Source organism: Lissotriton vulgaris, chromosome 1_1 (assembly GCF_964263255.1).
Source record: "Lissotriton vulgaris chromosome 1_1, aLisVul1.2, whole genome shotgun sequence".
NCBI lineage: Eukaryota > Metazoa > Chordata > Amphibia > Caudata > Salamandridae > Lissotriton > Lissotriton vulgaris.
Genome location: NC_141685.1, coordinates 2,041,463,701 through 2,041,477,637, shown reverse-complemented (window position 1 = coordinate 2,041,477,637; position 13,937 = coordinate 2,041,463,701). Strand labels below are relative to the sequence as shown.

The following is a 13,937-nucleotide window of genomic DNA, read 5'->3' as shown; positions in this document are numbered from 1 at the left end:
CACACGCAGGCGATTGGGGTCTGTGGACACGCACGTACAGGCACGCGCACATCTCCTGTCCAGCTTCCCAGGCAAACCAGCATGCAGTTTCACTTTCGCCCCATCGTTGGAGCGGGCCGCAATGGCGGGTCCGCTCAGGAAATAAACATTGATACTGTGCCTTCATCGGCACAAATTGAGAATCGCCTGGTCTGCGGGGGAGGATCCTCCTCAACGGTGGCTGTCTGCGGCCGGAGCACTCCAGCTCGCTCTACACGTCTGGCTGCACGATGTGGGGCTTTCTCCATAGGCATGGGAGTCCCACAAGGCGGTGTGTCACTCATCCTCTCTGCTGGCTGCACGATGCCGGGCTCTCTCCATAGGCATGGGAGCCCCGCACTACTGTGTGCCTCTCTTTCTCTCTGGCGCCGGGGCTCTCTCTTCAGCACGAGAGCCCCGGAAGGGGACAGGCGCTGCCTGCGCCGGCTGCACGCGCCGCCCGCGAAAGTTGCAGGGCACGCGCAAGTTGCAGGTACCGCGCATGCCGGGGCAGCCCTCGGCCTCCCAGCCCTCGGCCTCCAGCCCTTGCCCTCCCAGGTCTCCTCCCCGCGCCGGATGTGAAGTTGCTTTCTGTTTTGCTTGTTTTTTTAATCCATTTCACGGCGAAGCAACTAAATAAATCAACAGCTGACGTCTTGTTTAATGGATGGATTGGGTGCCTTTGGGTCGGGTGCCTTGGGGTCGAGAGATTTAGAGATAAGCATGTGGGTCTTCGTTCATAAGCGGTCTGGCCTTGGTGGTGCCACCCCCACCCGCCCTTCCCCCTTGCAAGTAGCTAAACTGCCCCATCCCACCACATGTGGGTGCTTTATATGGAAGCCTGCTATCAATGCTCCTGTCCTGGCGTGCCACTGTTGGCATTTACACTGGTATTCAAAGGTGTCGAGCGAGGATGCAGGCATCCTTATGCAATCAGCTCTTTGTGCCTGACCACAAATCATACTGTCCTTTGCAGGGTGCATGTTTTGAATTAATTATTCAGAAGGATGCTCTGCACAGAAATCACTAAACACCACTGTTACTCGCAGCACACGTTTGTGTAGGGCAGCCACTGGGACCTCTGTAAGGCATGTGGGCCTGCAGTGTTGTGCTCAGTGTGCTGCGAGCGCTTTCAATGACCGGGCTGTTGATAACCTAGATGTGCACACAAACCTACCTCAGTAGATCTTCTCGTAATCCTTCAGTCCCCGATTGCTCGTGGTAAACACTGGCAAAGGCAAGGCTGCGAAATGTGTATCTGACTGCATAGAGGGTTAGTGGTGTCTGTTAATACAGAACAATTTGTTGTTGTAGACCGGTACTGCTGCTGAGAAATAACCAAACCGTTCAACCGGTTCGCTTCCGGTGTGGGAGAACTGTTTCTGCTGAAGGTTTGTTCAAATTCGCCTGTTTGCGGCTGTAATATGTTAGAAAGGAAAGAATAAAGTCGCCGATAGCAAAGGCAAATCCAATAGGTATGGTTTTAATGTGCTACAGTCTGCAAACATAGGCATCTACAAATGCACACAGGCCTTTTGTTCCATGTTTGTGTAGCCTGAAGCACAACAAACTGGGAAAGTTTTTAAAACCAGCATTTGCAATGCAATAGGTCTCACATTTACGAGAGTTTGAGCTAATGGCATTGAAAATGACATTGCCTTTTTTATTTGTGTTTTTTTTTACAAACCGATAAATAAATGGCATTGTCATTTACAATGCCATTAGCTCAAACTTTCGCAAATGCGAGACCTATTGCATTGCAAATGCTTGTTTGTTTATTGAGGAGTCTTGGGAAACAACTAACGGGGACCCAGAATCACCCATAGGAGGTCCTTCTGTCATTTTGGACACACTTTTATTCACCACCAACAGTTGGGCCTCACACTTTTCCTTTATGAATTATGGGCTTATTGATTTTCCTTCTAGCACCAGCCATCTCATTGGTCTCAGTGAACTCTATGAACTCTTACATTTCACTATCTACTCTTATGGGTACACTTTATTCATTTCGCGTTATTTCTATGTAGAACGCAAATCCTATATAATGTGATTTCTTTAGTAAAAACAAACCACTTTTCCACATTTGGCTGGTTCACTGATATATATCCCTATGAATCTCTCCTACTGCTCAAGATAGCCTGCTAATATTCCTCCAGCACACACTGGAAAACAAATTATTATCCTGACCAGTGCTGGCATCTGATTCGCCACACCACTTTTACCAGCAACCCACTTCTAGACTATTCTGGGGAAGGGCGGCTGGAGGGTAGGGGCCTGTTTGTAGCCACATATCCCACACAAGGAGGATTACAACCACTAATTCGCAACGCCAGCTGACTGGTTGAGCGACAGTCCTTATCGGTCCTCCAGAAACACCCCAATGCACTTCAAAAGTGCTCCAAAAGGACAGCATGGTTGAGGGTGAGGGGGCAGGCAAGCATTAAGAAGAATTACTCCAAAGCTTTCCATTCGGTGCAGGAGCAAAGCTGTGCATGGCAGCTTCAGCGGGAACAGAACAGTGAATCACAGTTTCAGCGGCAGTAAAGCGTATAACTTGCCATTCAAAGCAGGAACTGGACTTGGCTTTTTGCCCAGTAAAGACTAACAAAACCGGCAGAAGAAGGAGCAAGACATTCGTTTTGGAAGGGATATGGGGTAGATCCCCCTCCAAAAAATGCTGTGCTAATCCTTTATTCAAGATTCAATAGCAGACAACGGTCAACTTTAAAAGCTTCTCTTAATTATTTTAAGAGCAACTGTGTGTCCTATCTGCAGGGAAAGGATTCACCCTTCTTGCAGGAACTGAGATAGCTAATAAGAGGTTTTCACTTTCTATAGATGCATGTCCCAGAGTAACTAACTTCACGTTTGTAGTGGGTTTCAAATCAAGTCTCACCAAGGCATGTGCAGATCTGCAAAACATTTGATCAAGATAACGCAACCATCTAGAAAGAAGTAAGGGCGCAGGCAGTGAGAGGAGGCTGCCTTGAATTGTAGAGACCGTGGGAGAGGCATCATGGCATAATATGTGGCAAAGGCACATGTTGGGCATAAAGTACAGAATGGAAATACATGTCATTTGAAATGTCTGAGCATCTTTTAGGAGAGCAAGCAAAATGAGAGGACTGTTTTTGGGAAGGTGAGTAGGGCCATTAACCAAGGATCCCATTTAATGTGTTAAAACTGCGCCCTATGCACTGAAAGAACATGCTCATCCATGTCCCTACAATAACTGGTCTTTCTGCCCTCTTGCTAGCCTGGTCGCCAAGAGATGTTATCGGTCCTTGACTTAATAACACGATGGACTGGGGAGTCGTGGACTAGCTCAACACTCATGTATAACTCAAGAGGCATTATCAACTCCATTGTCCTCATTATCTCAGGTTGGAGTTTTGCCTGAAGGATTGGTAGGACGATCTGTCTCTTATCATATACCGGGGATCATGAACGCTCAGGTGTCTTTGACTTATGATGTATACTGTATGTCCATAAACTCTTCTTGAATAGGATGGAGGTTCAAGCATATAGGAATGAATGTTGTTGCTAAAGAATGTTTGCCATTGACACATAATATGCTGTGGGATCATGAACGCTCAGGTATCTAATATGATGGGGGATTATGAACGCTCAGTTGCCTTTGACCTATGATGTAAGCTGTATGACTATATAAGACTTGTTCGCCAGCTTGGCTACATTAACTTTCAAACTCTTCTTGAATAGGATGGAGGTTCAAGCCTATAGTAATGAGTGTTGTTCCTACATAATGTTTGCCATAGACATTTAACATGCATCCGGTGGGCATATATGCTATCTCTTCAGCTGATATTGTAGAACTTTAGCTCTATGGTTTTCATCTACAAAGGTTTTGCTACATGTATGGGAAGGCTGTGGTTATTTGCCTTAAGTTGGGTTAGTACAAATATAAATGTTGCACTAATTACGCATGCAAATAGGATGCATTATGCCTTGACACGTTCGTTACATGTTCATGAAGCCCATAATCTTCGTTTCAGCAAATAATGTTCTATCCACGAAGCATTGTTAGAAGTATGGGTTAGGTTACGTCTATTGCCTTAGGTTGGTTTAACTGCAAACATAATGGTCGTACTAGTCACGAATGCTATTTTACGGCATTATGTTTCCGACAGGTTCTTGACAGGTTCCTGCAGTTTACAATGTTTGTTTCCGTAAACACTGTTTTATCTACATTTATAAGCAGGTTACTTAGTTTTCGCCACGGAGGAGGGTAGCTACTGTGGTTGCTTCTCCTTGGTCGCCATGCTCCTGGTGCATTGTTTGGGTGGGGTGGGTGGGTTGGGGTTGTGGGTGCGTTGGATAGGGATTTTGGTTTTATTTTCATGTGTGATTCCTTTCATGTCTTCACTCTTGTTTCTATTCCCTCTTCACCTTTTGTCTCCGCATCCTTGCAGCAACGTACTACACACTGGTAATGATGAGAATGCTCTATGTGTGCACATGTACGCCCGTTCATATTATTCATGGGTCCGAGGCCGCACCTACGAAAGCGTGATGATGTTATGCAGATCTCATGCTATGCATACCATGTTGACTACAAGATCACTCACCTTCTTCTCTTTTGATGGCAACGGATAAGCAGACTATAAAAATAGTATCACTCAACGTTAAGGGTATCAATCACCCAATTAAAAAGAGGAAAATCCTGGATTAGCTATACAAACAGAAGGGTGAAACTATATTGCTACAGGAAACTAAAATAGACTCGTCACAATTCAATTCTATGAAAAACAAACTCTATAGTGAGGCGATTGGGTGTGACGCCCTGGGCAAAAAGAATGGGGTCCTCATTCTCATTGCGAAGCGAGCCAACATAGATGTTTTACACAGTAGTGTGGACACTAAAGGCAGATGGGTCTCTACTAAACTAACAAAGGGTGGGAAGGAGTTCTATGTGACCAATGTATATGCCCCCAATAAAGATGACCAAGATTTTTGGAAGGAACTTGGCTCCCACATTGACACGATCCCAGACACCGCAAAACATATCCCGGGTGGTGACTTAAATCTCCCTATGGTCCCCTGCTAGACAGAGACTCGCCTTGTCCGTTCCGGCCGACCAACTCACATAAAGCACTTCTCAATCTCTGTACTCGTTCTAATCTAGTTGATTCATGGAGGCTGATCAACCCAACAGGCAGAGGTTACACCTTTTACTCCTCACCCCATGGCTCATACTCAACGTATAGATTACCTGCTCACTCTAAGGGGGACATTGAAAACACCTCCATTGAAGCGCGCGTGATCTACGATCATTCATGCCTTAAGATGACTCTGGCATTACACAAAATGGGCAAGAAAACGACCTTGTGGAGATTCAACGACCCGGTACTGAAAAAGGAAGCACACAGGATTGCCATAGAAACAGCAATCACTGACTAGCCACAATAAAAAAGGGGACACCACAGATCTTACAAGGTGGGAAGCACTTAAAATGACAATTAGAGGGGTAATAATCAAAATACGTGCAGCCATGAACAGATATGCGAACTCTACCCTATCACGACTAGAAGAGGAGATATCTGCCCTTGAGAAACGCCATATAATCTCTAAAGACCCGTTGGTCCTCACTGATTTAATGAACAAAAAATATGAGTATAACAAAATCATTAGTGAAAGGGCAGGAATCTGGCTTCAACATCATAAAAACTTTAGGCTGTGCCATACTAACAAGGCGGGTAAAAGCCTTGCCTCATATCTAAAATTAAAACTACAACAATCAACTATCAAATGCATAGTTGACAAATTAGGAACATCCCATTCGGATCCCAACAAAATTGCTGACTTATTTAAGGATTTCTACAATGACCTATATAGTAAAAACAAAGATATTAATAGCTCCAAGGTGGGGACATAACTTGATAAATGTAAACTCCCGGCTCTCACAGACCAAGACCAAATTGCACTCAACCGCCCCATTTCCAAAACAGACATTGTACAGGCCGTTAAATCCCTCAAAACAGGGAAAGCTCCGGGCCCTGACTGGTTCAGTGCTACGTTCTATAAGAGCTCTTCGTCTGTATTGACGGAACCACTCAAGGACCTTTACGAATATTTCAACACAAGTGGCCAGGTTCATGGCACGCCGGCAGAAGCAATTATTGCAGTTCTACCAAAAGAGGGGAAGGACCCATCCGCCCCTAAGAATTACAGGTCGATATCACTGATCAACCTTGATTGCAAGATCTACTCCATGGTTTTGGCAAAAAGGATTCAATCGGTCTTGCCCCAGCTGATACATCCTTCACAGGTAGGGTTCCTCAAAAATAGACTATCGAGAGATCATACTCGAACCCTTGCGCACATTTTAGAAAGAGCGAAGATGACAAATTTCCCCACTGTGGCCGTGACCCTAGACGCCGAGAAGTCCTTCGATAAGGTTGACTAGGCCTACTTGGAAGCCACTCTACATAAATTTAATCTGGGTGCGAATTTCATACGTATGGTGATGGCCTCATATTCCAATCCTTCAGCACGAGTTGGAGCGGGTGGATGCCTTTCGGACTCCTTTTCCTTACGCTGTCCTGTTTCTCCGTCACTCTTTCTTTTGGCAATTGAACCCTTCCTTTACTCTTTAAGGAACAACAAACTGATTAAAGGTATAGATTTCAAAGGCACCTTAGTCAAAATTTCAGCCTATGCATGCGATGTCCTGGTAGTGTCCGAAAATGCCTGGCTATCTCGGCACTGATGTCCACTATTGCCGAATTCTCGGAAGTGTCCGGATATAAACTCAATAAAGACAAGACCGAAGTAAAACTGCTTAGGAGCGTCCTGGGCGACACAGGTCTTTGCTGGCAACAGAAGAGTTTTAAATATCTAGGGATTGACTTCGAGAAAGACTTAATTAGTACTCAAAAAATTAATGAGACTTCATTATTTAAGAAAATATCCACACTCCTGGAAGGCTGGTCCCCGAAGTTTCTATCCTGGTGGGGCAGATTGGAAACTCTGAAAATGATGATCACACCCCTTGTCAATTATTTAATCAGCATGTTACCCGTGGTGCTCTCGGATGACTTCCTTACCAGGATACATAAGCTTTTCAATGGTTTTATTTGGCAGGATAAGAAACCGAGAATCTCCCTGAAGAAGCTTCAATTACCAAAAGACAAAGGGGTTGTAGGTCTACCTAACTTCAGATGCTATCAGACGGCCTTCTTATGCAAGCAAGGAGCGAACTGGTTCCATGCTCATCAGGAATACACTTTCTGCTATAATGACTATGGATGCCTCTGCCTTTACTCAATCCAAATACATATTACTCAACACTAAACGGGCTCTACTCAGCCTTGAGAAGCACTGTAAAGTTAAAATAAAGTTCTCCAAGTCAAATCTATCATCGTTCTGGTTTAATCCGGCTCTGAAGGATGATGGCGGACTCCTCTTTTGGGAAAATTGGCCTAAAAAGGGTTTGAATTCATCACAGGACATTTACGATGGTACCTCTCCTCTTCCTTTCGTCACCCTACAGTTACGGTTTCATCTCCAACCACTTGATTTTTACAAGTTTCTACGCCTTAAAGCACTTGTCTCTGCCAGAGCCATCGTACCGCAGCAACCTACTCTATGTACTAGACTAATTCACCTAATGTCGCACGGTCCATGGTATCAAAAATTTACAAATTCATATCACCTCTCCCCCAGAGAGCACATAGAAAGTGTGAGCGGGATTGGGAAAACGAACCAAACTCCTCTAATCTGGCTTTTGATTGGGACAAGATTCACCCCACTCCTTTCTATAATAAAATATCCCCGATACTCTCCCAGACCAAACTCATGCTGATAAACAGATCTTACTGGACACCTGAGAAACCTTTCAACTTTAAACTCCTGGATAGCCACCTTTGCTGGAACTGCAAAACACATGTGGGTGACATGGCACATATGTTTTCTCACTGTCCGTTGCTCCAAACGTTTTGGGTCTTACATCCAACACACCTTCCATTTTCGACCACCCAGGGACTTCACATATATCCTGCTAGGAGCGATTGACCCAAATATTTCTAGAGAACATTACAGACACCTCCTGGACCTTATGCTCACACTGGCATGCAAAATTATTCTGAGCAGGTAGAAGAGCGTTTCTGATGTCTCCTTCTCACAATGGCAGGAATGGCTGGCTTCCTTGAGGGGAGCGGACAACGACGTCCTACATTCATCCCCCTGGCAAAAGCTTCACGCCAAACTCTGGAGTTTACTTGACTCATTGGAACTCTGTTATGACGCACCTTAGGCGCACTGAATAACATACACCATGCCCCTCGCCCGGTCTTTGATGTCACATCGGGCATTATTCCCGGTAATGTATGATGGATGTCCGGAAACAAACTATGTTCTTCAAGTCATGTTGCTGCTGCTAGGTCTTTCCCCTTCTCCTCGTCTTCCTCGGTTCTCCCTCCCCAGTCCTCCTTTGTCTTGCCTCTTCTCCTCTTCTTACCTCTCTCTCTTCTTCGTCACATCCGCTCCATGGGATCGAGACTGTAGGTATGGAAGTTTTATTCAATGCTCTCATTTGATAATCACTTGTATGGTCCTTTTGTTTTTTTTATGACAGGTATGATATATCACTGACCCCTTATTACTTTCCCCGACTACATCAACTGTACTTTTCCATGCATTGCTGACTGTATCTCTTCTGTGAGCCACTTGTTGTATGTCTACCCTTTTTGTATTTTTGTGTCTTTTAGATCCTAAATAAAAAAAGATTTGAAATAAAAAAACAGCACCCTTAATTTAACCATTACTGACTATTCTTCTGAGACTGACATATCTAGTTTTAAAAGCCAACTACCAAAAGGGATTCCAGGCCATGGAGGGCGGTCTCAGAAAAATTCACATTTATCTGTACAGCTATAAAGGTGTACTATGTTTTTTCTTTTCCTTGACCATTTTTCCTGCTTATCCTTTTCAACTGTAGGTCTTCACAGATGGGATTACCAATAAACTTATTGGGTGCTACGTTGGAGAAACTATGGATGATGTCGTCTTGGTGAGAATTTATGGAAATAAGACTGAACTTTTAATAGATCGAGACCAGGAATTAAAGAGTTTTCGAGTACTTCAGGCTCATGGCTGTGCACCCCAGCTATATTGCACCTTTAATAATGGACTATGCTATAAATTCATGCAAGGGGAAGCTTTGAATCCAGAGCATGTCTGCAACCCAACAATTTTCAGGTATGTATGTTAAAAGTTCTTCTATAGCTCCAACAGGTTATTGGAATTCATGCTCTTGTAAGAGACTATCTGGGAAGGAGAGGCAGACATTTTGATGAATTTTGTAACAATTGTAATATTGTATGTACAGTTAATTGTGTATTGCAAAATGCTTTACACACTGAAGGGACTGAGTAGATGGTGTTGGAGGAACAGAAGCATTTATTCATATCCTATGTTCCACAAATGTTTATATTCATTACAATGTGGTGCAAAGGAATCCTTTTTTTTTTGCCTTATACACCGCTCTTTAAATTGTTGAACCTTAATCTGTGCAACTTGGATGGATTGGCGATTCTTGGGATGTTACTCTCAGGTTGCACAATTATGTGTTGGAAGAAGTATGGGACTTAATTGGATTGGGCTCCTATTGTATGCCCCTAATGTATTGCTTAGTCATTTTCACATATTTCCAAATTAACATGTTTCAGTATTTGCCTTAAACACTGCACAAATGTTTGGCCCGAAAGTGTGATAGTCTACGCTGCTGACAGTTTTAGCTATTTGTTGGCAGATCTATTGCAAATCTGATGTTTCCAATACAATAAATACGCTTCAGTTAGGCTTCGTGACAGTCCATGTGGGAGGCTGGCTCTGTATGTACTTTGCCAAATAAAGGTCTAGTGCGCACCGAGTCCAGTGGAACCCAACGGTAGGCAGAGGTAAAAGTAGATAATACCTTACTCTCTATTTGTGGTAGTGTGGGCGAGCAGTAAGGCTTTATCAGAGGGTAGTGTTAATCATTTATTGTACACACTCATGCAAGAAATGTCAAACACTCAGACTGAACTCAGACCAATTTGTTTGTACAAAAATATTATTTAGTTATTTTATTTCTAGAACCAAGCCATGCCTGGTGCAGGTAAGTGAAACACTACTTTGCAAGATTTATGCAATGAGTTACAGTTGAATGCAGGTTCAAATGCAGGTGGTTGATTTACAGGTAAGTCAACAGTCAAGATTATTTTTCAGTTACTTTGTTGATTATTGTACACTGTACTACTTTTTGAGTTGCTTTTGCTAACCAGGGTGATATTCCTAAATACAACACTGGGACATTTCCTAGACAAACCGTACGTTATTCAGTATTTGGACATTTGCAGTTTTTCAAGGTTTCATACAAACCAACTCTACTCTTTAAAAGAATTTTCAAAGAAAAGCAGTCTGTGCAATCCTATGGTAGTAAGTGAAGTTTATAGGTAAGTAATTGTTTGTGGGAGTTGAGTTTCTAGGGTTAGAACTAGGGTTCCCCCCATGGCAGAGGATGCACTCTCAAAGCACCCTCAGCGGCAGTAGGGTGGCCGGGTGCAGAGTGCTGAGGACCTATGTTATCCAATGGGGTATAGGGGGCCTCCAGTTGGTGGCACGAGGTTGTGGGAGCAAAGCTCCTGGTGTTAGACTCAGGGCAAAGGGGGATCCGTTTTAGCCCACAAAGTGCACCCACAACGCACAGGGGCAGAGGGTGCTTGGTGCTGGTTTGGTGTCTGGTGGCCTGTTGATTTCAGTGGGGATTCCCTGGTTGCAACCAACATTGCCGGCTCGGGACGGAGATCTTCTGGAGGTGACCACCGGTTGGAGAGGTAAGTTGGGATGCTGGGAACGGGTAAATGCTACCCAGAGGGGACGCTTGGTTACCAACGAACCACTGATTTTCCTAGAGGATGAAGAATTCAGACGGGATTGGGCCCTGGTGGCCTGGAAGTGCACCCGGGACTGGCTAGTGTTAATTATTCGTACAGCCTAACGACTAGCCGATGCCCTTCTGATACAAATCCAGACAACGGTAGAAGGACTTCAAGCAACTATTGTAATGGTGACATTTGACCATAAATTAGATCAGATCAATACAGAACTTTCAGAATATAGGGATCATCTGATTCATTCTAAAATCTCAAAGCTTCAGAAGGATTTGAAAAATTTCTCTAGAGAAAAGGCATACCCTTATACCAACAAGGAATATACCGACCAGAAACTAGCAGAAAACAACAAAAGTAACCAACATGTCCGTCCTCGCCATTATACGACCAGTAGCTCCAGCGAGGGCAGTGAAAATGAATTCCTGCCTAAAAGAAGAGGGAGAGGACGTGGGTTCTGGCGTGGCCCAAGGCCACCATTTTTTCAGCAACCCTTCCAACAGTACCCCAATCAGGCATACAACTGGCCTATGATGGGTTACCCCCCTACTGTTCCGTTCCCAAACCAACAATTTGAGAACCAGAGGCTTCAGAACCTGGAATTTCAAAATTTACTATTCCAGAATTTTCAGGGGCCTTTTTTGGGAAGAGGTCGGAACAAGGGGAGAGGCAAACAAAGAGGCCAACCACAAGTAACGTGGGACGACCAGGACCAGGAGATCACGCAGCGAGTGATCAGGAGCATGGCGCAGGGCGCCATACCGAGCACAAGCCGCGGACCTCCTTAGTAGTAAACCTCTCCTCGCACCCCCTCTCCCCACTACAGGAACAAGTACTCTCCCCACTACAGGAACAAGTACTCAACAAGGGATTGGGGTTCGTCCCTACTAATCCTCCTGACCTGTTCAGACTCCGACAGGATCTAGCCATATTCTTTCGCAACTTGAGATTGAAGGTCTTTTTTACTGGTCAAGAACCCCCAGATGGAGTGACCAGAATCCACCTTTACTCCACAGTTGGCCGTACTCCCATCTCAAATAGCTGCGTTTTGAGCAGGCAGTTGTCCATGATTTGGAAACTTCCAACCTAACCCAACAACACCACTTTTCTAATCTTTCCAATTAGAGAGAAAGGCATTGAAAGAACTGGCGGATAATAAAGAAATTATTTTGAAACCGGCAGATAAAGGCGGTGCTACGGTAATTTTGGACACAAGTGTTTACCGTACAGAATGTATCCGCCGTTTGTCAGATCCCAGAACTTATCAGAGACTGTGGATCCTACGGAGTCTATCACAAGGGAGATTACAATTATGGTGGAAGAGGCCAGAACACATGATTGGATTACGGGACATGAAGTAGAGTTTTTAATTAACAAACTACCGAAGACTCCGTACTTCTATGTCCTGCCTAAAATCCATAAAGCAGTGAGACCCCCTCCCGGGAGACCAATAGTCTCCGGGATAGGGTCTCTACTAGAGCATCTATTGCAGTTTTGTGATTTTTACCTAAAGCCTATGGACACCCTGAACTTGTTGAGAGATGTCCCGTTTGATCCTGATGTAGAGTTCCTCATAGGGCTTGACATTGAGGCCCTTTATACTAATATTCCTCAGTTGGAAACTCTAAGGGTGTTGGAGACTTTGTTGTTTGAGGGAGAATGGCCCTATGAAACACCGAGAGCCTTTATTTTACATCTAGTTGAGATAGCTCTCACCAAGACTTTTTTTGAGTTTGAGGGGGTGATGTACCTTCAAACCCATGGGACATCAATGGGGAGTGTGTTTGCCCAGAGTTTGGCTGGGTTATATGTGGGGGCCTTTGAGAATATGACGGTCCTTGACACCAATGGTCCATGGGCCTCCCAATTGAGGATGTGGAAGCGTTACATTGACGACGTCTTGGTGATTTGGAGAGGAGACAGAACATCAGTCGACCACTTCTTGGAGTGGTTAAATGAAAGGAATCCATTCCTCCACTTCACCTCGACCGTCACAAAAACCAGCCTCCCCTTCCTAAATTTGGTGATAGAACCTATTGAGGGTGTACTGAAAACGAGGCTATTCCACAAGCCAACTGACAAAAATGCCTTGTTGGCATTCGAGAGCTTCCACCCACGGTCCCTACGAGAAAATCTGCCTGTGGGGGACAGTTCTTTCGAATACGCCGCAATTGCTCGGAGAGAACTGATTTTGTTTTGGAAGCTAAAACCCTGACACAGAGATTACAACAAAGGGGGTACCCTCCTAGGATCATCAAAAAAGCCAAAAAGCGGGCATTACATACAAATCGGGACTCTCTCCTCTCAAAAACTATTAGACCCCTAACCAAAAGAACAGTTTTTTTTTCTACCTTCAATACAGCATCACAGCAGGTTAGACGACTGGTTTTACGAAACTGGAAAATATTGAATTCAGGGGGCTTGAACATAGAGAGACCACTTTTCTCTTTCAACGTAGCCAGAATCTTAAAGATCTTTTGGTACACACCCGACCAAGAGACATGGCCATAACGAGGGGTACGACTACTGTGGTAGGCTTGCCCAGGGTGATGGGCCACACACGATGTGGCTCATGTAGTGTTTTCATCTCACGCGCAATACCCAATCTATTGATCTTGGACTCCACACACTATGGGAACAGAGATCCCACACCAATTGCTATTCCCAGGGGGTCATATATCCGATTTACCTGTCCTTGCAATAAAATGTATGTGGGGATGACCAGCAGGAAAGTGCGAACAAGTATCACCGAACATAGAAGCACAATAAGGTGCGGTAAATCCAATACCAAACTTACCGCACATTTTCTAGAACTAGGACATAACATCGAAGATCTGAAATGGACTGTTCTAGAGAAGGTACCACTAGGAAGACATCAGGCAGATGACCAGAGAACTTTGCTACTGCGGGAGCAGAAATGGGTCTACCGTCTAAAAAGTCACTTAGTGGGATTAAATGATGACATCCCGTGGCAAACATTGGGGAGACAATAGTGGGTATCATTGGGGATATAAGAGAGTAATAGGCACT

General features: G+C 44.5%; 1 protein-coding gene across 1 annotated transcript in view; it reads left to right on the top strand.

Moving 5' to 3' along the window:
* The window catches only part of ETNK1 (ethanolamine kinase 1), a 181,856-nt gene that overhangs the window by 35,226 nt on the left and 132,693 nt on the right, over positions 1-13,937 (top strand). Inside the window, exon 2 of the mRNA XM_086920366.1 lies at positions 8,975-9,234. Coding sequence (XP_086776492.1) covers positions 8,975-9,234 — 260 coding nt within the window. The remainder of the gene's footprint in view (positions 1-8,974; positions 9,235-13,937) is intronic.